This window comes from Diadema antillarum, unplaced genomic scaffold (assembly GCF_040938485.1).
Source record: "Diadema antillarum isolate AM-2024a unplaced genomic scaffold, OU_Dant_1.0 scf00000040, whole genome shotgun sequence".
Classification (NCBI taxonomy): domain Eukaryota; kingdom Metazoa; phylum Echinodermata; class Echinoidea; order Diadematoida; family Diadematidae; genus Diadema; species Diadema antillarum.
Window position 1 is genome coordinate 213,897 of NW_027270929.1, and position 25,200 is coordinate 239,096.

At 38.6% G+C, this 25,200-nt stretch overlaps 1 protein-coding gene across 1 annotated transcript; it reads right to left on the minus strand.

Moving 5' to 3' along the window:
* Positions 1-382: 382 nt before the first annotated feature.
* LOC139711183 (S-adenosyl-L-methionine-dependent tRNA 4-demethylwyosine synthase TYW1-like) lies at positions 383-24,752 on the minus strand. Its single transcript, XM_071623100.1, has 16 exons — positions 24,645-24,752; positions 23,591-23,689; positions 22,089-22,187; positions 20,769-20,963; positions 20,289-20,388; positions 19,269-19,405; positions 18,655-18,783; positions 18,071-18,149; positions 17,690-17,742; positions 16,776-16,894; positions 15,766-15,875; positions 9,256-9,433; positions 7,987-8,122; positions 7,183-7,293; positions 3,831-3,998; positions 383-2,346 (listed from the first exon to the last, which is right to left on the minus strand). Exons 1-16 carry the CDS (start codon positions 24,729-24,731, stop codon positions 2,125-2,127), a joined length of 2,022 nt encoding a protein of 673 aa, XP_071479201.1. The 5' UTR covers positions 24,732-24,752; the 3' UTR covers positions 383-2,124.
* Positions 24,753-25,200: the final 448 nt, after the last annotated feature.

Here is a 25,200-nt window from a genome sequence, read left to right on the forward strand (position 1 = left end):
ATGACATCTCTGCATTGACTCGTCAGCATCATAGGTATTTACTGTATTTAGCATATGTTTGTGCCAAGATAAACGGTAAAATACAATGTATGTACAGAGAGGGTAAAACAAGTTACAGCATGGTAGAAGTATCAATGATGTACACTGACACTGCAGCAGTTTTTTTAAAAAGTTTACCAACAAAACTTGCAGTTGAATGGAATCCAAATGTAGGGTTTCCTCTGATTATGTGAATTAGTGTTGATTATAACATCAGTGACAGAAAACACTTTCAAAGACAGTGACCACAGCCTGCAGCGCGCCGATGAGTCAAATGTCACATGCATTTTTATCATCACCATTATCATCACCATTAAATGTAAAGAACTGGGACAACCCTTTCACCACTTGCCTCCTAGACACGATATATTCCAATGGATTCAATGTGTAAAACACCCCACTCCAGCAGGCAATGGATTAATAGCACAGCATCCAGCAATGTGCCAGTGTATCTTCCTGGCTCTGACTCTGCATACACTAAAACTCATGACCCGAGATAGATACCATTGATAAATAATTGCCTAAGCATAATCTCCGTCCCCCTTGGCCTTGGACATCTGTTCAAATTGGTAACTCCATCTCCCTTTCAGTACACTTTACTGCCAGCATTGAGTGGAGCAATAAAATGATTAGAATCAATGAGAGATACAGCATTGTGTAGTGTGGGCAACACTCAGCATACAGCTTTATAAGGACATCTTGGGTTAAGGAAAACTCCACTCTGAGTTCAAGGTGGACCTAAATACAAGGAGTAAACTCAAACGAACAAGTTCAGTTATGAGTATCAATGAAGTCAAACAAAATGTGAAATAATAGGTATTGTAAGGTTGTGCATATTTTGTTTAAGTGTCATCGGTCATGATTGAATACTGTAAAAACAGAAATATAAGCCGTATCAAATTTTCACAAAATGGAAACAGCCCTTTCCACAACATGAATTATTTGTGAATTGAAGACCAAGCAAAAATTAGGAGTACACTGTATCTACATATACTCCAAGTACTGGATTTTGTAGACAAAAACATCTGCATGTATTTTACTTTTGCAAATTGTCGCTCTTCGATAAATTTGCAAAAGTTTTGCAAAAGTATGTTTGCACATTAATAAAGGAAAAAAAAAAGAGAACATTGTCTAATTTGTTACTGATTCAGCAACTACATTATCCCTCTTTACATATTCATCACCGCCCAGTAGTTGATTCTTGAACAATTTGGTACTAAAGATAATATCTCTACGAATTTGTCAAACAAGAAAATTTAGTGAGAACTTGCAAGAAAAGCAAACAGGAGATCTGCTTACCTCTAACATAACCTATCGAATTTGCATTTGTGGTTGCGATTATTTAATGAAATTCATACAAAGCCTTTACATTCTACAACCTTCTTTATTCTAAAAAGAATTTCATAGAACTTTCACTGTTTTTTTTTTTCTTAATTGCTCTCTTAACAATATGTCTCTTTGAACAAAGAGTGTGTTTTCATCCTTTCTGACTGGCCTGGGATGAGTTCATAATTAGTACACTGTATTTAATCACGTTCAAACACATCACTTCACACAACTGGAAGACTTATTTGTATTGTGTTTAAAACATGGGAGTTCAACTGTAATTCATACTTCCTCAAAATTATCGTTTACAGTTAGTAATGTGCCGATACCCTACAAACACATAATTTGACATAACACGTCATGTAACTGGTACTCATACAGCTATAGAGATAGAAATTGTGCTCTGTGTGAGGCAAATGAGTTTGCTTTGGGTCATCATCATACAATTTGCTGTTGTGGGCAAAGATTTTGCTGCACATCACAAATGGTGACACATAAATCCCCATCCCCTACCCCCTCAAAAAACAGCAACCTCTTATGTACTAAATAAATGGATTCTCATGCTAGCTCATAAAATCACACGCAATAACTGTATATCCATCTGTCCATCTCTTCTCCCTATTAGATTTCGATTCCTGCAACTGTCTTTCACCCATACACAGGTATTGCAAACAAATGTAGTGTTTGTTATTAAGCATAATGCTTCCAATGAAATGCGACTCCTAATAAATACACACGAGTTGAGATGAAGACTGTTCATCAACAGCCAGATAAGTCTTTTTTCTTTCCTTTCCTGAAGAATCGGGTCTCCTCGGGATCAAATCCCTGCTCCTTGCTGCCGTACACGGCCCACGAGGGTGTCCTAGCCATGTAATCCTCAGAAGAAAACAGCCTCTCTCCATTGCTAGCCTCATACTCAGCCATCAGCGCATGGAATTGTGGGTAGTCAATCCAAGTCCACCACTCCCCATCTTTTTTGAACTGCATGCAGCAAAATGGATACCATATTACAAAAATTGATTAATCACAAACGATAAAAATCTAGCACATTTTTTAGTATCCTTCAATATCTAATCAAAAGAAAAAGAAAATACCATCATTAAAGGGACTGTACAGTACTGGTTGAGGTGGGGATTCATGTTTTGAACATTCGTAAGTGAAATAATGAGAAACCTCTTGTGAAATATGAAAGAGCATGTAAGTTTAAGAAGGATTCAACGTTTATTTGATGGTAATTGGTTTTCAAATGGCCGAGATATCCGTAAAAGTGATAATAATAAAAGGCGGCAGGCCACGCCTTTTATTAGGATCTCTCTGTTTCACCTTGTTTTGGATATCTCAACCATTTCAAAACCGATTTTCATCAAATAGACTTTTGATACCCCTTAGAATTACATGCTCTTTGACATGTCATAGAGTGGTTTCTGAATATCTCCCAAAACATTTAAAGCTAAATCCTCACCTCAACCAGAACTGTACAGTCCCTTTAACCCATTGAAGACAAGCTGATTTTGCTATAACACACATTTCCCATAGACACCTGCCCGAGTATACTCAGGACTAGTCTTCAACAGGTTAAATGCACAATGCAGTTTGTGAGTACACAGAAACAGAGCTGAGAGAGTGCACTTATCAAAAACCATGATTATGTCTATATTCTAAACATAAACACATAATAAACCCACTATCTTTTCATGACTATGAACTTTTAGTGCATTATGAAAACATGGTTTCTTACTAGATGGCATTACAATATTTCACAATTATCATCAATGATAAAACTAACATTTGATGAAACCGTGTGTTATTACTGTTTTAAATCATAAGAGAATAGGGTGTAACTGCTGCTAACAAACATTAATCATACATTCAGCTTATATGGGAAATAAACATATATTACTAGTAACTGAGTAGAAGCCATGATAATAATCATGGGCATACATACTCGAGTGGATTTTGAAACCATGACCTCCTGATTATGGTGGTCCTGAAGGGACATCGTAAATTGCAAATATCGGCGCCGATATTTGCGACCAAATGTGCGATATCCCATACTTTGTCGCAAATATCGGTGCCGATATTCACGAGTCGTGAATTTTGTTAAAATTCGCGACCAGTCGCGAATGTTGGCGCCGATATTCACGACGAGTCATGAATTTTGTCGTGAATGTTGAAGAACATATTCACAGCGATATTCGCGACCAGTCGCGAATATTGGCGCCAATATTTGCAAATTCGCAGAGTTAGTCATATCCACTAGATTCCCAAGCTTCGGCCTGATAGCTAGGTTCTGATTTCTTCTTATCATGGCTACTTCTCAAACACTTAATAACTGGTATCTATTTACATTAAGGGAAATTTTGTTTATAATTTGCTATAAGAAAGACATATATTTTAACTCAATGCAAGAATTGTTTATTTGAAGAAAAAACTTTCTTGGGTGTTGTTGCCCTCTGAATGCACACCTTGGTGTTGGCTGCTAAGACACAGTTTGAGTGTTCATGCTCGCAGGCGATCTCGTAGCTGGGCAGGAGATCCATAAGCTTCTTCATAAAGAAGACGACCTCCTCATGCCATGGAACGTTCTGCATCGTCAGCGTACTCGCCTTGGACTCCCCGCAGTAGGTGACACCCTGTATTATATTACAATGATCACAAACAGATTAATGATATTGAGTCAAAAAGGTCAATTAGAATCTGGTTGTAATGTGTTAAACTGGTCTACACGTAACAATGCACGGGGAGCCAATGCAAAATTACAAATCAAACTAGAAATGTCGCTATGGCGACTGGTATGCCTCCGCCATAATGCATGATTCTCCTAATAGGTCTATACTCAGTAGTACATGTGGACAATGTGTGATTACATTTTCACAAAATTGGCAAATTACTAAAATGACATGTTTGTCACAAATGTATTGAATGTTTACCTTCCTTGACCTATGTTTAATTGGATGAATAGGAGAGCATGTATTTGGGGATTTAAGAACTTTAACTTGACTTTGACCATTTCATAAGTTTATGCACTGAGTAATTTTCAAGGTATGGAGAAAAAGCGCAATTTCTGTATTGAACAGTAAATTGTTATCATTTTCATCTGGCCTTTGATTTATAAGAGAAGCACTGTCAGGCAGAACATACATAAATTCAGCATGTACTAAGTTTCAAGATAACTTGAGCCACTTCCGAGATATGGAGAAAAAAGTAAGTTCAGCACTTTCACTTGATCTTTGACCTTTGACCTTCTTGGCAAAAAAAAAATCCCAGAGAATATCTATTGGGTTAGACATGCATACATCAAGTTTAAAAAAAAATATATCCTGCTGGCATTGCATAAATATAAGGAAAATAGTAAGATTTTGAAGTATTGCCCTTGACCTTTGACCCCTGACCTTTGACCCCATGAACCCTAAATTCCCTAGATAACCACTGCCAGTCAGTAGATGCATATACACTATGTTCCATGAAGATACCTTGAACAATTTCCAAGATACAGAGAAAAAAAGTGAAATTTTAACATTTTACTTGACCTTTTGACCTTTGACCTTTTGACCTCATGACCCCAAACTTTCACCAGAGAATCTTAATTGGGTAGTACATGTATACACTAAGTTTCAAGAAAATATCTTCAGGCATTGCATAGATATGGGGGAAATAGTAAAATTTTAAGCATTTGACCTTGACCTTTTGACCTTTGACCTTGAGCATGTGCACCCAAAAGTTGATAGGCACAACTTCACCCCCTAATACACATACATGCCAAGTTTCATTAGGATACCTCAAAAGGTTTTGGTAGTTACCCTGTCCACAAAATTAATTACGGACGGACGGAAGGACGGACGGAAGGACGGACGGAAGGACGGACGGACGGACGGACAACCCGAAAACATAATGCCTCCGGCACCACTTCGTGGCGGAGGCATAAAAACATGTAAGCCAAAATTATTTAAAAACTAGAAATGTCGCTAAGGCGACTGGTATGCCTCCGCCATAACGCATGATTCTCCTAATAGGTCTATAGTACATGTAGACAATGTGTGATCACATTTTCACAAAATTGGCAAAATATTAAAATGAAAAGTTTGTCACAAATATGTTGAATATTCACCTTCCTTGACCTACATTTGTAGGTTTAATTGGATGAATAGGAGAGCATGTATTTGGGGATTTAAGGACTTTAACTTGACTTTGACCCATTCATAAGTTTATAATGCATTGAGTAATTTTCAAGGTATGGAGAAAAAGTGCAATTTCTGTATTGAAAAGTTCATTGTTACTATTTTCATCTGGCCTTTGACCCTAAAATTCATAGGATAATCACTGTCAGGCACAACATGCATAAATATGTAGTAAGTTTCAAGATAACTTGAGCCACTTCTGAGATATGGAGGAAAAAGTTAGTTCAGCGCTTTCCCTTGATCTTTGACCTTTTGACCTTTGAGGCAAACAAAAAAAAATAAGAAAAAAAGAAAGTTTCCAGAGAATCTCTATTAGGTTATACATGCATACACCAAGTGTAAAAAAAAAAATGATGATCCTGCTGGCATTGCATAAATATGAAGGAAATAGTAAAATTTCGAAGTGTTGCCCTTGACCTTTGACCCCTGACCTTTGACCCATGAACCCTAAATTCTCTAGATAATCACTGCCAGTCAGTACATGTATATATACTATGTTCCATGAAGATACCTTGAACAATTTCCAAGATACGGAGAAAAAAAGTGAAGTTTTAATATTTTTACTTGACCTTTTGACCTTTGACCTTTGACCTCATGACCCCAAACTTTCACCAGAGAATCTTAATTGGGTAATACACGTATACACTAAGTTTCAAGAAAATGTCTTCATGCATTGCATAGTTATGGTGGAAATAGTGAAATTTTATGTATTTGACCTTGACCTTTTGACCTTTGACCTTGAGCATGTGCACCCAAAAGTTGATAGGCACAACTTCACTACCTAATACACATACATGCCAAGTTTCATTAGGATACCTCAAAAGGTTTTTTAGTTACGCTGTCCACAAAATTCATTACGGATGGAAGGACGGAAGGACGGACGGACGGACGGACGGACGGACGGACGGACGGACGGACAACCCGAAAACATAATGCCTCCGGCACCACTTTGTGGCGGAGGCATAAAAATATGTATGAGTGGAAGGTTCTTGAAAATTGAATGTAAGGATGTCATCTCAGAATTACCTAATAATTAACTGTGACCAAATGACCAATGTGCTTGCTTGCAGAATTTGTTTCCTTTATTTTGAATGTTAAATTCTTCAAGATTCTTTTTATCAAGATACATCAGGGATAAAGTGTTATGACATTGTAGCAAAGTGCTTTTTGTGCATACCCAAGCATGTGATTACTATCAGTAGCATTTGAGTTGCAGTATTGTGATATAATTGTTGGCACTTTACATTTCTTTGAATAAATGTGTTGGGTCGAGGAAATCATGCCATATCTAGGGTATCATCCCCTTTCTGAAAACTTAAAACACAGCAACAACAACAACAAAAATCTTTCTGCTCTGTGTGCTTACATCTACTTCAATTATTACAAATTTGATTGATATTAACCTGTTGAGGACGGACTGATTTTGCTACAACACACATTTCCCATACACATCTGCCCGAGTATACTAGGAACTCTTCCTCAATGGATTAAATGACAGCTTCTTGCTGTAATACATGTAAAATGAAAGCTTCTTCAAGGAAAAATAATGCCTTTGGTAACAGTTTGTGGCAGAGGTATTTAAAAAAAAAAAGATGAAAGGTAGAATCTATCTCTGACATAAGTACTGAGGAAAGATTACCTTGACCTCAATGAAATCTGGTTTGCCCAGCTCAATGAGCTCGGCATATGACTGGATCTCCTCATCATTCCAAGACTTGACCAGCGTGAGACGGTACACAGTTCGCTGACCCTGGGCAGAAGAAACAAAAGTTTCAGCATCCCAGACAAGTTTGGAAAGGGATGGCAAAACATGAACAGTTCGGGGGGGGGGGGGGGGGGGGGGGGAAGGGAAACAAAATATCAACTTTTTCCTGTGAAACAACTCATATAATTGGTATTGCATCAATTTTTGGTACTGCATCAATTTCAGTATTTCTACCTCATGCTCGCCTGCATAATAATATCTGCAGACTAATATCAATCAATGCAGATTATAACGAAGCAAGCCATTAGATTTAGCCAAATCTCTAATTCTTTCAATATCATCAGTATCATAATATTTGTGATCATTACTTTCATCATTATATTCACCAACACCATCACCACCATCACCACCACCACCATCACCACCACCAGCATCATCATCATCACCACCATCATCATCACCACCACCACCACCACCACCACCACCATCATCATCATCATCATCATCATCATCATCATCATCATCATCATCATACATCATCATCATCATCATCATCATCATCATCATCATCATCATCATCATCATCATCATCATCATCATCATGGACATACTAATAGTAGCATAACCTTTACTATTATATCTATCCTGTAGGCCTAATATAGGTAGTATACTCCATACAGTTAAGCAGAAGCAACCAAAGCAGATGACCAGTATAAAGACTGGACGCAACGCAGCTACCTTGTCTGATAGTGCCTTGAGACTCTCCAGGAAGCGAGGCCAGAAGTCCCTGAAGAGGGGCCGGTCCACCTTCTTGAGGCTCTCCTTGGTGCTGGCATCCACACTGACATACAGCTGAGTGACCGGCACCAGGTTTCTATGGAAACACATTTAAAGGGATGGTATAGTATAATTGATGAAGATGAGGATTGGGCTTTAAACTTTTTGCAAAGTATCAAAAACCACTTATGAAATAGCAGAGAGCATACAATTCTAAGAGGAATTGAAAGTTTATTAGATGAAAATCGGTTCTGGAATAGCTGAGACATCCAAAAATGAAGTAACACAAAGCAATCATAATAAAAGGTGGGTCCCACATTTGATTAAGACTGCTCTCTTTTGAATATCTCGGCCATTTCTAACCAATTTTCATCAAACAAACATTAAATTCCTCTTGGAATTACATGCTCTTTCACATTTCATAAGAGGTTTCTCATAATCTCACCAAGAAATGTTAGAAACCTGTTAGGTCTCAACCAAAACTATACAATCCCTTTAATAGCACCAGTCGAGAAGGCACCATTCCCCCCCCCCCCCCGAGATCTCAGCGGTCGATTGCACAATCACTATGAAAATTGGCACATATATTACCTGTCATGTAATCTACCAAATTATGAAAGAAAAAAATTGAATTTTTAATCTTTTATATGAATCAATATGCATGAAATCACAAATTTTGCTCTAACTGAGAAAATAAAGCTACTAGCATCCAACTTTTGGTGATAATATTCTTTGTAGCATTCCTAACAATTTACTTTGAAAAAAAATCTCGAATCAAAATTAATTTCTTACGTATAATATTGTTTTGTGAATTTCTCATGTATTTCGTCGTTTTTTGACCTTTTTTTTTTCCTGTTTTTTCATCAAAATTTATTACAAAACCTACTTCAAGCCTAATTAAGCTAAAAGTAAGTGATTTCAGCCATAAAAAAGAAAAATATTCATATCTTTTTGAATAAAGTGAAAAAAACTCTATTTGCATACTAGACTTTGTAAACAAAATCATGTTTTGAGCCATTTCGGTCTGACAAGCACTTATAAAAGGTTGTGCAGTGTCATAATGGTATGCTTGATTTTTCACGAAAGCGGTGTCATAAGATGTGCAAGACTTGAAAGTAAAAAATTTGTGCAGCGGAATGGTTATGAAAAATGTCGAAGGGGGGTTGATTCAACCCCCCAGGCCATTTTAGGGTTAATATACTTGACTGTGTGATAGACACTTCGACTCACTTGATGGCATCAGGAAACTGGGCATTGGTGACTAGGAAGGAAGAGATGCGCTCCTTGTGGAGCAGCTGCACCAAGCGGTTGATCTTGGGGTACATGATGGGTTCGCCCACCAGAGATAGGGCGCAGTGCTGCACCTTCATGGCCTCACCCATGCGCTCCGGCTTCACCCCAGGGACTCCTGTCGAGGTAAAGGTTGCAAGTTTTGTGCAGACTCGGCATTAAAGGTGGGCATAAGCCAAGAGAGAAATTGATTGAAAAAGACAGAGCTATGGAACAACATAAACCTACTGCAGACAAACTTGAGCAGAAATGGAACAAGTATGGTCAAAATCATGACAATTAAAAAGTCAGTGAGTCAAATAAATAGCAATGTAATTGTAAAAAAAATGCTTGCGTTGCAATCCTTGTTTACTTTCATTTTTTCTTAATTTTTTTCTTTCCTTGGTGAGGCATGAGAAAAAGCTGGTCAAGTATATGGGGCATGAGTCTCACACCTAATATGTGAGACTTACTGGTAGGTCTACATAAATTCACAAGAGTTGATGACAATCGGAATTTCATCATGTACATTTGTAGAGCTCTATGTACATTAAAGGTACTAGCCCACATTTGCAAACCCACGAAAATCAAAACTGCATAAAACAGGTCCAATATGACTTCAAGTACAAGTTATAACAGTAACATACCTCACCTAATGCTCTTTGTCTATACCATTCGATAAAAGAGAGAAAATCATCGTTTTAAAATCAATTTTCAAACCGGGTCAACCCGACCCAAAATTGAATTACGAGCGTGGGCTAGCTACGTACTAACTGCGACCAGCCCCAACGTGCAGTGTTGGGGCTGTGCCGTTTTCGCATTCAGATCGAGGAGTTGTACAAAACGGGTGCCGTTTCGGCGCTATATTTCCTTAATTTTTCAACAAAAACTACTAGGAATACTTACATGGGTCGATTAAACCTAAATGATTAATTTCGGCGACTGTTTGATGCATTTCATTGCTTATGATGCAGAAAATGTTGTCTTATAACGCGAATATCTTCAAATCACCGATGCTCACTGAAACTCACAATCACTTGCACAGGCGCACAGCATGCATGCAGTGCAGTGCATTGAGAGCATGCGTAATGAGTACTAATGGATATAGCAGCAAGTCTCTCCACTGTTGCACTAGGGCAGGCCGCTTATTACTCCTAAAAAAATGTAGAAAATTTTGCAGTTTCTAGATAAATGGGTGAGAAAAACCAAGTCGAAAAGGTAATGTATTAATTGTCACTGTGTTTATGATAGAAATTTAGCCGTGCTTTATTTGTGAAGTCGCCGTGAATGTGGCAGTGATTTTTGCTCCCGCTCAGCTGCGAGGTAGCCGCCAGGACCGCGCCGCAAGGCGCGGTCTCCGGGGCTAGCTACTAGTAGGTACATGTAACTTACACATGTATCGCATGCAAGTAGTACGTACGTGGACCGGAGCTAGCGAGCGTTATACGCATGCATGCGGTGCATTTTCATTTATTTTTATGAAAGTAATGGACTAATTGGAACGAAATTTTGCACAGGTGTTACTGCAATCATACCCAAACTCCATGCTAACTATGAGACCAATTGCTGCAGGTTTACAAATGTGGGCTAGTACCTTTAAGACTTCGTAGCATACAAACTCAAAGACAGGGCTGCACACTAACCCATTTTTTCTGCCGGTCCAACCTGTCTCTGTCGGACCGGTAAATGCCCCGTTTTACCATTTTTTGCCGGTCCGAACAGAAAATTCACCGGTCAACAACAACAACCTAAAAAAAACATTAAATGACTTGCAAACTTATTTTCTTGTTTTTTATGGACGTACCCCCCCCCCCCCCCACCCATGTACATTTTACAGATTAATATTTTTTTTTTAAACTTGCATTATTTATTGCACAAAAAAAAATAAAAAAAAAGATAGGAAAAAATAGAATGTTTGTTTGTGAATTACAGTGTAAAATGATAATGAACAAAATCAGATTGTATCAAATGCGTTTGTGACTTTTTCTAAACATCGGCACACGAACTTGCTGCGTAACCTGCTCTTGGTGGTCAGTTGGATTGCGACGATTTAATGAATTATTTTAGCTGTGATATTTTCTGATGCACGCGCTACAAGGGGTTCTTTATTTTTCTCCCGATAATCTATTCGCATTTGTGGATGCCTTCTTGAAAGGTACACGACATGCAGGGCCGAATTCGCGATCCTTTTTGCGCCCATTTCCACCTCAAGTATTAGCGGGATTGTGACGATTTCATGAATTACTTCGGCTGTAATATTTTCTGATGCAAGCGCCAAAAGAGGTTGAAAATGTGTCCTTTATTTTTTCCCGACAAACTCTTCGAATTTCGTAAGTGCGTTCTTACAGATGTTCCACACAGCCGAATTCATGATACTTTTTGCGCCTATTTCTACCTCAAATATCAGCGGAATTGTGGCGATTTCATAAATTGCTTTGGCTGTAATCTTTTATGATGCACGCGCCAAAAGGGGTTGAAAATGTGTCCTTTATTTTTTCCCAATAAACTCTTCGAATTTCGTAAGTGCGTTCTTACAGATGTTCCACACAGCCGAATTCATGATAGTTTTTGCGCCTATTTCTACCTCAAATATCAGCGGAATTGTGGCGATTTCACATATTACTTCGGATGTAACTTTTTGTGATGCACGCACCGGCAAGAATGATTAAAAATGCGTTCTTTATTTTTCTCCCCATAATCTCTTCGCATTCCGTACATGCGTTCTACGACACGGCCGAATTCACGATCATTTTTGCGCCTATTTCTACCTCAAATATCAGCGGGATTGCGATGATTTCATGAATAACTTCGGCAGTAATCTTTTATGATAAACGCGCCAAAATGGGTTGAAAATGTGTCCTTTATTTTTCCCGGATAAACTCTTCGCATTTCGTAATGCGTTCTAAACAGATATACGACACGGCCAAAAATCATGATTCTTTTTGCGCCTATTGTTTCCTCAAACTTCAACGGGATTGCGATGATTTCATGAATTATTATTCGGCCGTAATCTTTATGATGCCCGGGCCAAAAGGGGTTGAAAATGTGTCCTGTATTTTTCTCCCAATAATCTCTTCGCATTTCGTACATGCGGAAACGACACGGCTGAATTCACGATCCTTTTATCGCCTATTTCTACATTAAATATCAGACGAATTGTGGCAAGTTCATGAATTACTTCAGATGTAATCTTTTGTGATGCACGCACCAGCTAGAATGGTTGAAAATGCGTTCTTCATCTTTCTCCCCATAATCTCTTCGCATTCCGTACATGCGTTCTTGAAAGGTATAAACGACATAAATGGCCGAATTCACGATCCTTTTTGCGCCTATTTCTACCTCAAGTATCAGCGGGATTGCGATGAGTTCATGTATGACTTCGGATGCGATCTTTTATGATACACGCGCCAAAAGGGGTTGAAAATGTGTCCTTTATTTTTCCCCGATAAACTCTTCGCATTTTGTAAATGCGTTCTTAAAAGATACACGACACGGCCAAAAATCATGATTCTTTTGCGCCTATCGTTTCCTCAAACTTCAACGGGATTGAGATGATTTTATGAAATATCACTCGGCTCTATAATCTTCATGATGCACGGGCCAAAAGGGGTTGAAAATGTGTGCTGCATTTTTCACCCAATAATCACTTCGCATTGCGTACATGCCTATACGTCACGGCCGAATTCACGGTCCTTTTAGCGCCTATTTCTACATCAAATATCAGCGGGATTGCGATATGTCATTAATTATTTCGGCTGTAATCTTTTGTGATACATTCACCAGAAGGGTTGAAAATGCGTTCTTTATTTTTCTCCCGATAATTTCTTCGTATTTGGCGTTTTCAAAATTATACATTGCATGCAGGGCCGAATTCGATATTCTTTTTGCGTCTATTATTGTTTACTCAAATTCCAACGGGATTGCGAAATTTTCATGAATTACTATTCGGCTGTAATTTATATGATGCAAGCGCCAAAAGCGGTGAAAATGTGTCCTTTATTTTTCTCCCGCTAATCTTTTCCCATTTCGTACATGCGTTCTTATCTACAAGGTATACGACACGACCGAATTCACGATCCTTTTTGCGCCTATTTCTATCACAAATATCAGCGGGATTGTGGCGATTTCATGAATTAATTCGGATGTAATCTTTTGTAATACACGCACCAGAAGGGTAAAAATGTCTTTTTTATTTTTCTCCCGATAATCTCGTCGCATTTGCGTATGCGTTTTTGATAACCAAGACGGCATGCAGGACTGAATTCAAGATCCTTTTTTTTTTTTGCGCCTATTATTTCCTCAAATTTCAACGGGATTGCGTTGATTTCATGAATTGTTATTCGGCTGTAATCGTTTATGATGCACTCACCAAAATGTGTCCTTTATTTTTTTTTTTTCTCCTCTATAATCTCTTCGCATTTCGTACATTATCTTTTGGAAGATACGACGCGGCCGGTCGAATTCATGATCCTTTTTGGGACGATTTCTACCTGAAATATGTAAGCGGGACTGCCATGATTTCATGATTTTTTTTTTCTCCCTAGTATTATCTCTTCACATTTTGTGCATGCGTTCTTAAAAAGTACACGGAAGGGCCGATTAAAATTTCGTGATCCTTTTTGCGCCTATCTTCGTTATGAGAACATTCTGAGCGAATGAAAATATCAATTTGTAAAATGACTGTGCAAAATGAAAATAAACGCAATCAGATCCATTTACTCTATCGCTGAATATCGAATGTGTTTTTACTTTTTCTAAAATCGACACAAGCAAATTAGTTCTAACATAACTGCCACGCTGCTGCGAAGCCGGGATCGGATCGATCTTGCGTTAAAAAATCATGAGTAAAATGACCCAGAAATGCGTGCGCTTCTTTCAATGCTTCTTGTCTGGCATGACCGCCGATCGCAAGCAAACGAGAAGCAGTTCCTTGGCATCGTTTGCTTTGCATGTATTGCATTGCATGGCAGTGCGTGAGCAGCGCCAAATGCGCAAGCGAGCGCGAATGTAACTGGTCGACTGCTAGTGCTCAAAACTACAGTAAACCTCGCATGAGTCGAAGCTCTCGGGACTGACGAAAATGCGTCGACTTAAGTGAACTTCGACTCTCGCGAGAGTCGACTTTTTTTTCGACTCACAGTTATGTACATGTACATTTGCATGCATGTGTGTGTATGTGTGTGTGTGCGTGCGTGTGTGTGTTGCATTCAATTTAATTTGTCTGTTCTTGAAGATAATGTTCTTATTTTGTTCTAAATTGAACATGGAATTTGTATCAATACTAGTAGTTACTAGTAAACGTAGTTCTGAGAATGTCTGCGCTAATGTGGCAATGTGCATGTGCTATGTCTATGGTGCAACATGGGTAGCCATCTCTGTCAACCTACCCTGAGACAAACACTCTCCCAGGCCCATCCCACCTCCATTGAACAAAACTACTAGTATACAGCCAGCCCACTTGGCCTGTCACTAAAATATTAAAGCAGCGAATTGGTTGACCAAGGAGTTCTGGCTTGACATGGATAAAGTATGGATGTGCTGTGTGTATGGATAAAGTATGGATCGATGTGCTGTGTGTATACATGTATATCTATTGTGTATGTATTCGACATGCGTGCGGAGCGTTACGGTGAGTGTGCATGCTTACCTGCAGCAGGTCAGCGACATGCCGATTTTTTTGTTCTCCTCTAAATGTAATGAGAATGCCAGACAAATCTTCTTCGGCTCAAGTGATGTAAACTACATGTATTTTGTACAAAAGGGACTGAATGTTTTACTTCGACACAGCCGAAATTCGACTCTCGTACTTCGGCTTATCCAAATATTTCTTAGAGAAAATACATAGGGAAAAATCGGGACTTTTTATTTTGCTTCGAGTTAAGTGATTTTCGACTCACTCGACGTCGACTTATCCGAGGTTTACTGTACTACTAGTAGTATGTTTACTGGGCCCTGTTTCATAAAGCTGTTCGTAAAGTTACGAACAACTTACGAGCGACTGGTGATCAGTTCTGATGTGCTGTACTTATCAGAATTTCCATAATTCAGCACAAGAACTGATCACCAGTCACTCGTAAGTCGTTCGTAACTTTACGAGCAGCTTTATGAAACACCCCCCTGTACAAATTGTACCGGTAGACATAAACGAAAACTTGCGTAAAACTTGTTGAACAGTGCGATATCTTGCATTCTGTTTCTCCCTGATCGGGGCTGCTCTTTTCCTTTCTACTGACCCCACCAATGCTTTTTTTTTTACTGGTCATGTCGGACCGATAACTTGTGGATTTCCTGAAAAGTTACCGGTCCGACAGTGACTTTTACCGGTCTTTGACCGTCGGACCGGCGCCAGTGTGCAGCCCTGTCAAAGAGTAATTATATCATATGATATATTTCATTCCATATAACAACACACACAAGACTGAAGTGAATATAGAGAAAGTAACATTAACACAAGGCATCATTGTATCTAACCTTTGAACTGTTTGATCATGTTGTAGTGATTTTGCAGAGCGCCCTCTACAATGGACTCTGCATCATCCATCTGCCATCTCCATTCCGTGCCTACAGGGTTTGTATGGTGTCTGACAAGAAATATATATGACAATAAAATATCTGACCAGGTCAAAGAAAAAAAACAAACAATGTATAACATATTCTCATGCATCATCAAGACAAAACTAAAATCAAAGCTTCAAAGCACATGATTAGTTCAGGGAAATTACCACCAAAATAAATAAAACAATGGCTTATTAGAAAGCCTTGCATTTATTTGTCAATTATGTGAATAGGGGAAAAAAGCTATATCAAACATCTTTGTGGTAATGACAAAGATGTTTGTTCTACATTTAAACTTTGACAGTACCATCCTTATATTGTGAAATAATGGCAAGACACCTAATTCCTAGTCCCACGTATGTATGTCTGGGTTTGGAATTTTTCAGCAAACGGTTGTGGCCTAAATTTCCTATACACTTGCACTTGAGCTTAGGGATTTTAAAATTCTTCAGAAACTGAAAGCTGATCCTCTAACCTCTTATGGCACTCTCACCACAAGTTGGGTCACCTGGACGCTTTGTAATGAGTTTGCAATTTATGTATGCACAGCGTAATGGTATAACAGAAGTTTATGATTTGGAGTGAGATGTTACATATCCAACTCTCAATCATTTGTATTTAAACTGAAATATGAACTAGACTTCATCATTTGTGGTTGTTACAGGGACATTGTTGTTTTGTTTTTTTGTTTTGGGGTGGTTTTTGTGTGTGTGTGTGTGTGTGTGTGTCTTCAGCACATGCACTTTTACATGAAGGATGTAGCTGCCCTATATACCTTGCAACACTTCAAATAGAAGACAGTTTAAGGGAACTGCTCAAGGCCAACCCTCTAAGTTCTCTTCCATCTCCTCCATCTCCCCCCCCCCAATCTCCATCCCAACCATGTCAACCATTTCATCTGGGTGATGATGTCAAACAAAGCCCACCTCCAGCAGAAGACACACTTGTTGGCGCAGGCAAGACTGGGCGTGGTCTCCATGCATCGGTGACTCTCGATCCCATAGAAGGTGTGCTTGTAGCAACCACCTCTGCCCCTCAGCATACTCTGTGAAGGCAAAGGGGGGAGGAGGGGAGAGAAATGTCCTCATTGAGTATTGTGAAGAGGGTGTTTCACATTTTTCTGTGCACCACACGTTAGGTACTGGACACACCAAAGAAAGTGGGGTAAAAGTCTAGATCACTTACTGACTTCCAAGGAAGCATAACCTTGACCAAGGTTGGCTTTTAGTGCCATTTATCATCTTTGAATTTGTACTTTCACTTGAAACTCTACTTTTCCTGTATCTAAAGCACATAGCACTCTACTACATGTATGATGATTCCAATGGAATGGAATTATAATCTTTTTCACACATGGTATCAGTGTCCAAAAACTTTGGATCACAGGTTCACTGTAGACAAGATTTAAGCTCTTTTCATTTCATCACCGTCAATTTTGCTGCAGATGTGGGCAATGCCATCAGTAAGCAATTCCCAAACAAAGCTGAAACAAAACTTTCTCCCCTACAATAACCGACAAACTCTGATAATCACAATAATCATAATATTAGAAGTTTCAATCATTTTCTCCCATATAGTACTCTTCCATTCATTCCCAGCAAAATTCTTTGCTAAATGTCATTCCACTAGTACCCTGGGTATCTGATTCAAATGACCAAATGGCCTTGCATTTTTTCTGGACAAAAGGCAGTATAGTGGATTAGGTTTTTGTGGAAGCACACAAACAGGTCTGAAAAGAAAAAAGCAAATTAATCATGAAACATCAAACACAGGCAACCACCATTAATGAAACCATGTAAATACTGCAAGATCCCCACGTTGAATGTCATTGCATGCTCACCTTTGTCCATCGGCACAACTTGACTCCCGAATGGGACCCGATTATTCTATAGCCTGAAAAAGAACACCGAAGACAGTGAGAGAAATGCAGCAAAGACAGTTGACGCATTTTCATGTTTAATGCAGAGTAACCAGCAAGATAACCAAATATGGGGTTGGGGAATGCATATTTTGAGTGCCTAAATGCAAGCAATTTATCACTAATGCTATAAAGAGAGGTCCAATAATGAAGAGGGATATAGGGGAACGGTAAATGTATGTCCATTTGTCATTTTTACCTATGAGGAGTCATACATTTATGCGCATAAATCTATAAAAACCACAGACTAAATTTAAGTCACATGTTTGTAAATTCTGGCAAATGTCTTCCATCTCCAGTTACCTTGTTTGGTGAGATTCTTGCGGATAGTGGGAGTCACCATCTCTTTTGGTTCAGAGTTCTTGTGGATTCCATTGACAGTCTGTAAAGAAAAAAAAAAGGAATTTTATTTCTTCCCTTTATATGAGAATAATACAATGATATTACAGTACATTAGACAATACTTGTTAAAAAACAAACAAACAAAACAATCTAAAAAAATAACAGACTTGTCTGTTTCTTTGGAAAGTGATAACTGATAAAGTCCTACTCAGAATACATCAAGGAATTCTTATAACACTTTACTTGGAAAAAACTCGCATAACAGGCTACTGTGAACAGCTCTATATGGAAAAGTATATTGAGCGGTTATCTTTATGGAGTTCTTTTTGGCCAACTTTCGAGGCAACACATTGGATTTGTGCTGTAATTCAAATCAGTGTACATTATGCACTGACGGGCAATCCTATATGCCTCCACCAGTTACGGTTCTCAAATGTACTGCAGTGGGAAGCAAATGAAGATCAATAAAACTGAAGAAGCGTAATATATGCTGATTGGTTCCCTTTGAATACTGAAGACAGACAGACTGTAGGGAAGAAGAGTACCTGGGCATTTTTCATCCTGCTCATGACAGCTCCAAGGTCCTCCACATCGATGACGTCGGTCTCGCCATCGTCCTCGAGGTCGCTGTCGAGGCCATCATCCTCTCTCTCAGACTTGTTCCTCTCACTGGACTGGAAAACCGTACAGAAGATTCGGAAGAAAACTGCTTGTTTATTATCATATCACAGCTGAGAACACAACCCAACAGCAAATCTGCATCATCCCTCCCCCTAGGTTTTCGAAACGACGCATTATTCATGAAATATTCATTTTACATCTGCTGACTGGGAGTGAAATAAAGGAACAGCTCAAGATATAGCTATTGAGAGGTTTCCAATGCTCTTACAAGAAGGCTACATAAGTTGAGAGCAGACACACCTCATTGGGAACTGTATGTAGCCTACTGCTCTCAAAAGAAATAAACAAAAAAAGGTTAACATTTAATAAAATTTCAGAAGTTTTAAGTTCAATCATGTTTTCACTTGGCAGTTCAGAAATAAAGTTCACTTAAGAAGCTTAATTATACATTTACATTGTTGTATTATCCTGAACAGAAATTGTGAAATAGTAAATAGCGAATCGGATTAATATTTCTCTTTCTAATACTGCCACTGACCTGGTCTCCAGTTTTGATCTTCTGGTTCGCTGTCTGACACGTCCCGCCTTCATTGCAAGCACAGCCCTTGTCCTCATTGCCTGTTTTAAGGCTCTCAAAAAGACTTGACTTCCATGCTTCAAAATCTGCTTCCGTTCCTATGAAATGAAAGACAAGAGTATACAGAAAAATAATTAATTACACATAACCTCATTTTCAAGAACATTCAATCATGTATTACAGCAATGGTTTAGGTTTTATATTCCACACAATTTTGCATGGCTTAAACATGGAACTGATGGTGTATCTGCAGAGATTAAATTGAAGAGTAGCAGAAATTATAAGAACCAGGCACAGAAACATTCCACATTTTTACACCACACATTGGAACCTGCACAAGTGCAAACATAACACACGCAAGGGTGACTGCAGCTGGATCAGGAACTAAAGGGTGAGGGCTCTCTAGTGCTGTCAGCAGGAAGGTTTTCACTATAGAATAAGCCTTCATGACAGACTAGTGAAAAAAAAAAAGATATGCCCACCTTCCCAGTTAAAATGGATCCCCCAAGAGATTTCAGCATCCTGCCTGGCCACTACCTGCCTGGTCACTACCTGCCTGGTCACTACCTGCCTGGACACTACCTGCCTGGACACTACCTGCCTGGTCACTACCTGCCTGGTCACTACCTGCCTGGACACTACCTGCCTGGCCACTACCTGCCTGGTCACTACCTGCCTGGTCACTACCTGCCTGGTCACTACCTGCCTGGTCACTACCTGCCTGGTCACTACCTGCCTGGACACTACCTGCCTGGTCACTACCTGCCTGGACACTACCCGCCTGGTCACTACCTGCCTGGACACTACCTGCCTGGTCACTACCTGCCTGGTCACTACCTGCCTGGTCACTACCTGCCTGGCCACTACCTGCTGGTCACTACCTGCCTGGTCACTACCTGCCTGGCCACTACCTGCCTGGTCACTACCTGCCTGGCCACTACCTGCCTGGTTACTACCTCATCACTACAGCTTTATGCTCACCTCCATGTTTGCTACCAGCGACATTCTCATCACCTTCTCCCCTGGGTAGTAGAGGACTGGCTCCCAAGTCTAGCAACCACTGGGATATATTTTGGCTGACCTGATGAAAACAAACACGGGTAGATAGATTTTATGAATGAATGACAAAATAAATGCATTGTTATCACTGCACTTGACATCACATCATTTCTGTATAATCACTTCCTTGGACAAATTGTAAATCACCAAAGAAAATCACAAAAGTTTATGACAGATTATTCTGCAAGCACTCAAAACCACGAACACAAAACAAAAATACAACTTTTTTTTTCACTTGAGCAACATATCATCTACTCTGTTATGTTTTAGTTTAAGGCTCTTAGACAACTGCTCTTTTTATAATCATTTCACCAAGACTACAAAATTCAACAAGATGTACCTTTTTCCAATTATGACCAAATGTACCCATTATGATTCCAGTAGTAAAAGATTCCAACTCACTGTGTTATAGTGGTCCTGGTAGAGTGAATTTCCAAGCCCAAACACAGCAAAGCGATGTCCCCTCAATAGGGTCCTTGGGACACGGAAATCGTTGACGGATTCCTGCAGCCACTGGTAGAACCACTTTGCGACATCAGGAGGTTCTCCATTTGTGTAGGTGGACACCACGTAGACAAATGCAATCTGACCATCAACCTAGATAGTAGAAGGCCAAACAGTGTATGAAAATACCATGCAAAGTGCAAGTGCAAGTAACTTGATTATTCCCCTCATGCTTTTTGTTTGAAGGATAATTACCTTTGTCAAGTGATGTACTGGGGGTGGTCCTATCAGAACTACATTCCGAGAGAAAACACTTTCCAAACTGATATTTAGAATCGCATTATCTCTTCAGCCCTCAACTTTATGAATGAGTTGGCACACAAAGAATATCCAAACAAAAAAAATGTGCACTAAATAAGACAGCTGGCATGAGACAAAAAAGACTTTAACTTAAAATATCAATCTACATGTGTGAAAAAAGTGTCATTAATATGTTTTTCACAGATTACACATGGGATTTGTCACTTTTGCAGAGTAAAAAAACCAAAACAAAACAACAACAACACTCTCCCACTTCATTTATTTAACCGAAAACTATATTATTGGCTTGTCAGATATCATCTGCCACACATATGTGTTCATTTGTAAAAAATTAAGTCTCTGGTTTCTTTCTTTGTTTTAGTTCAATTTGACTTTCCCTCAACAATGCATCTTATTCATTTGCACACTGCTGCAAATGTATCTGATCTGTCATCTGAATGCATATAGATGCTTAGAAAAAGGTACCTACATTCATTTGACAGAACATAAACTAACACTTTGGCAATGGTGTGACACCATGATAATGACAGGAATTCTTTCACAATCCTTCTCTATTATTGTACCCATTATTCATAGATCCTCAGTGAATGTTTAAAATTCATTATTCTTCCTTTCCGTTCTTAGGATAATTGTACACCAAAAAATCTCCATTGACAAATAAATCTCATTCTTTAACATTGTTTAATAGCAAATAGAATCAACATAGATCAACATATAGCAAGCAAAATATCATACTGATCATTTGAATACGCCCTAATGTATAGGATGTAATGCATAAATTCTAAAGAAAAAGAGATCAGCAACATAAATTTCATCCAGTTACCATGAGCTACATCCGATAGAACCTACACTATGTGAAATGAACAAATCTGAAGGTATCACTGGCAACTGCAGGTATTACAGTGCATTAAATCTTTAACTCAAATGTCCTGAATGAAGTCTTGAATGAAGCCTTACTTCCTGCAAGACATGCTTCTCTGGATCAAAATCCTTCAAGTTGACCGTCTCTGTAGCAAAAGAACCTTGTGCTTCGTCAGCTAGTAGAACAGCAAATTTCTAAGCCATAAAGAAAAGGAAATATAAATCTATCATATGAAAATTTAATTAGTCACAAATTTAGATTCAGTCTGCATCTACAAATCTGCGAAGAAAACCTACATGCTTTAATGATGCTACTCTGTTTTACAAATCAAAACTTCCTCATATTAATGAGAACTATAGAAAAGCACTCTGAGAGCACAGACCTCCGACAAGCATGCAGCTCATTTCCACCACTGATCTTGTTCTTCCATAGAGATATCAGTGATTTCCACCCATACGTACTTATATAGCATTGTGTGCTGAAAGTCGCCCGATTTTCCAGTATAGAAGCCTTTGTTACGTCATAAACCCTCAGCTGCACGGCGCGCCTCGCCCTAGCAGAAACTAGAGCACGCACTTTAGTGCGCGCATGCAAACCTCACATACGCGCAGCCTGAACTCCCAAGTTCATTGACCCTACCTGCCAAAATTATCAAAAATCCTTCATAAATTCCCCCCAAAATCTTGGATCACTACCAAAAGTTAATCGTTTGTTACTTGTGTCATTCTCAACCTTTCCTGCAAGTTTCATCACAATCCCTTAACTACTTTTTGAGTTATTTTGCACATGGACAAACAAACACACAAACCAACCGCAACGAAAACATAACCTCCTCCCTTGGCGGAGGTAAATATTGAGAAATGAATACTGCCATGTACTCTTCATAAAGTTGAAAATAATGTTTCATGCATGGCTACCAAAAGAGCTGATAGGATCCGTAGCAAACACACAGAAACTATACTTCCTGAAGGTACTTTAACTCAAATAGGACAGGCTGATTTAGCTATATCACGCATATCCCATAGACACCTGCGCGAGTATACTCGGGACTAGTCTTCAACAGGTTAAATCTAGTTTCATAGATTATACAAACTTCAACCATGCAAAGTGGCACACTGCACATAATTATTCCACCACACATCCAAGAATAAATGCCTGCTTACAAGCACATGTGCCAGGTATACCTATTTTGTGGCTGTTTTGTCCATGAACTAAGTTCAAATGATGGGTTTGATTTAAATCAGTTATGAGAATTCTGGCCTTACTGTTTAGAACTGTCAGTCTCTTCATCATTGCATTAATTTCACTTCTGCTGTAGAATTGAAAACTACTGCATGTGAAATACTCTCAGTGGCATTTCAGCTGGTAAAACTTCACACACACAAAAATGTATGTCTTAAACAAGAATTCCTCAATGTCAAAATTTTATTATTGATCTTTTACCAATCATCAGTGGGAAGTGGGTTTACCTTTGGAAAATTGTAACTCAGGAATAACATGTTTATAGGGCATGTAATACCTTCACCTACGCAAAAAGAGAAACACAATGTTGTATGACATTTAGAAAACTAGGCACATTTGAAAGATGTCTAAATACCTTGGCAGTTCCAGTCTGGGTACCATAGAAGACTCTGAGGGTCTTTATTTCACATTTCCCAGAAGGCACTTGTGAAGAGGCATCGCCAGCTGATTCTATCTGTTGGGTGCATAGAACAGTTTTTGTATCTTAAAAGTATAGTCAGGTTGCAACATGAACAAAGAGAAGGTACATCATCTAACAAATCAAGTATAGTACATGAACCTCACTACTGTAAAAGTGGATATATTTTCGCCCGAATAATTTTTCACGCTCGGCTGGGTAAGATGAATTTCGCATGTTTTTAATTCCACAGAATCAGGACATTGACTACTGGAACATATGGCATGTATAAATATTTGTGTGCTTTTATTTTTGCGCTAGCTTCTGGTTGCGTGAAATGTGCTAAAATTTCTACTTTTATGATACTTTATGCCTTGCCTCAATCATAAACATTGACATGATTATGACACCATGATAAACAACACCCAAATTACAGTAACATTATTCTTTATAGTGAGCAATATAACAACAGCGATGACAACAACACAACTAAACATTAATCATGCACACAACTATGATGGTTTGTATCTCATTGTACAAGATGATTGGTAAAGACTTGTGTTTTTAATAAACTATTCAATACGTAGCATGAGAGTCATGTGGATAAAATACTTTTTACATTTAAGAAAATTGCAAGTTTATAAAAGCTATATGTTGTTGTATTCATCTTAAGTTTGACCAAAATGACCATTTATGGTGCAGTACATCTTATAAATCTGCATTATTTTTTTTTTCAGTCATAGTCATGAACATTCTGTAACCAGTTGAGTCAATAATAAATTGTGGATTAAGGATATTATCTTAAGGCTGGTACTTGAGACCTTGGAGACACGCCCAGTGTCAAAGTTCACAAAAATATTTCAGATTCGTTAAAGTGACAAGACAAAGGCAGAATCACAGTATTTGCAAACTAATTGATTTGAAACATTGGAAACAATGTGAATCAAAATAAACATCAAGATTCCATTTTGACAATGAATCAAGAAATGTAAAAGATAATAAGAAAATATACCTTTATCTGTACATCATTGCGCTTCTGTCTACTCAAAAAAATCAAGCCAATTGCCACAGCAATCACCGAGATGAAAATGACAAACATATCATTCCCCCAGGGTTCAGAGTTTGTGTCTACATTGTGGTAGTAGAGAAAGGAAGAAAGAGGAAAAAAGACAGCAAAAAAATTAAAAGCCTCTGTAAATGGAAAAACAACAACACCCCAATTATACAACAAACTCAAACTAAGCACTGTATACCCATCTCATATGTGAGTTAGATTTTCCTTGGCAAAGTCAGCTACAACCCAATTTATTTTGATGCCTGGCAATCAATCCATTACTGATAATTCAACATTTTCCTTTTTCAGAGTGATCGTAATCCTGATACATGTATGTGTAGACTCTATGTTTGGGTTGATTGTACACTGCGACCAGCCCAGCGCGAAGCTCCTACAGGCAGGGCTGATAGTGAGGTTTGTCAAAAAAATTAGAAATCAAAATTTTCAGGTGATTTTGATTACACGAAAAAGCAAAATGTGTATAGAATTCGGGGAAAAAAAATCTGAAATCAGA

Bases quoted from the DNA above. Each gene is read 5' to 3' on its own strand.
- LOC139711183 (XM_071623100.1), bottom strand. From the start codon at position 24,731: ATGTTTGTCATTTTCATCTCGGTGATTGCTGTGGCAATTGGCTTGATT. The intron at 18,784-19,268 runs GTCAGTGGCAGT...ACGGTTTTCCAG, and splicing joins AGATCAAAACTGGAGACCAG to TCCAGTGAGAGGAACAAGTC. The intron at 3,999-7,182 runs GTAATCTTTCCT...AATATAATACAG, and splicing joins CAGATTTCATTGAGGTCAAG to GGTGTCACCTACTGCGGGGA.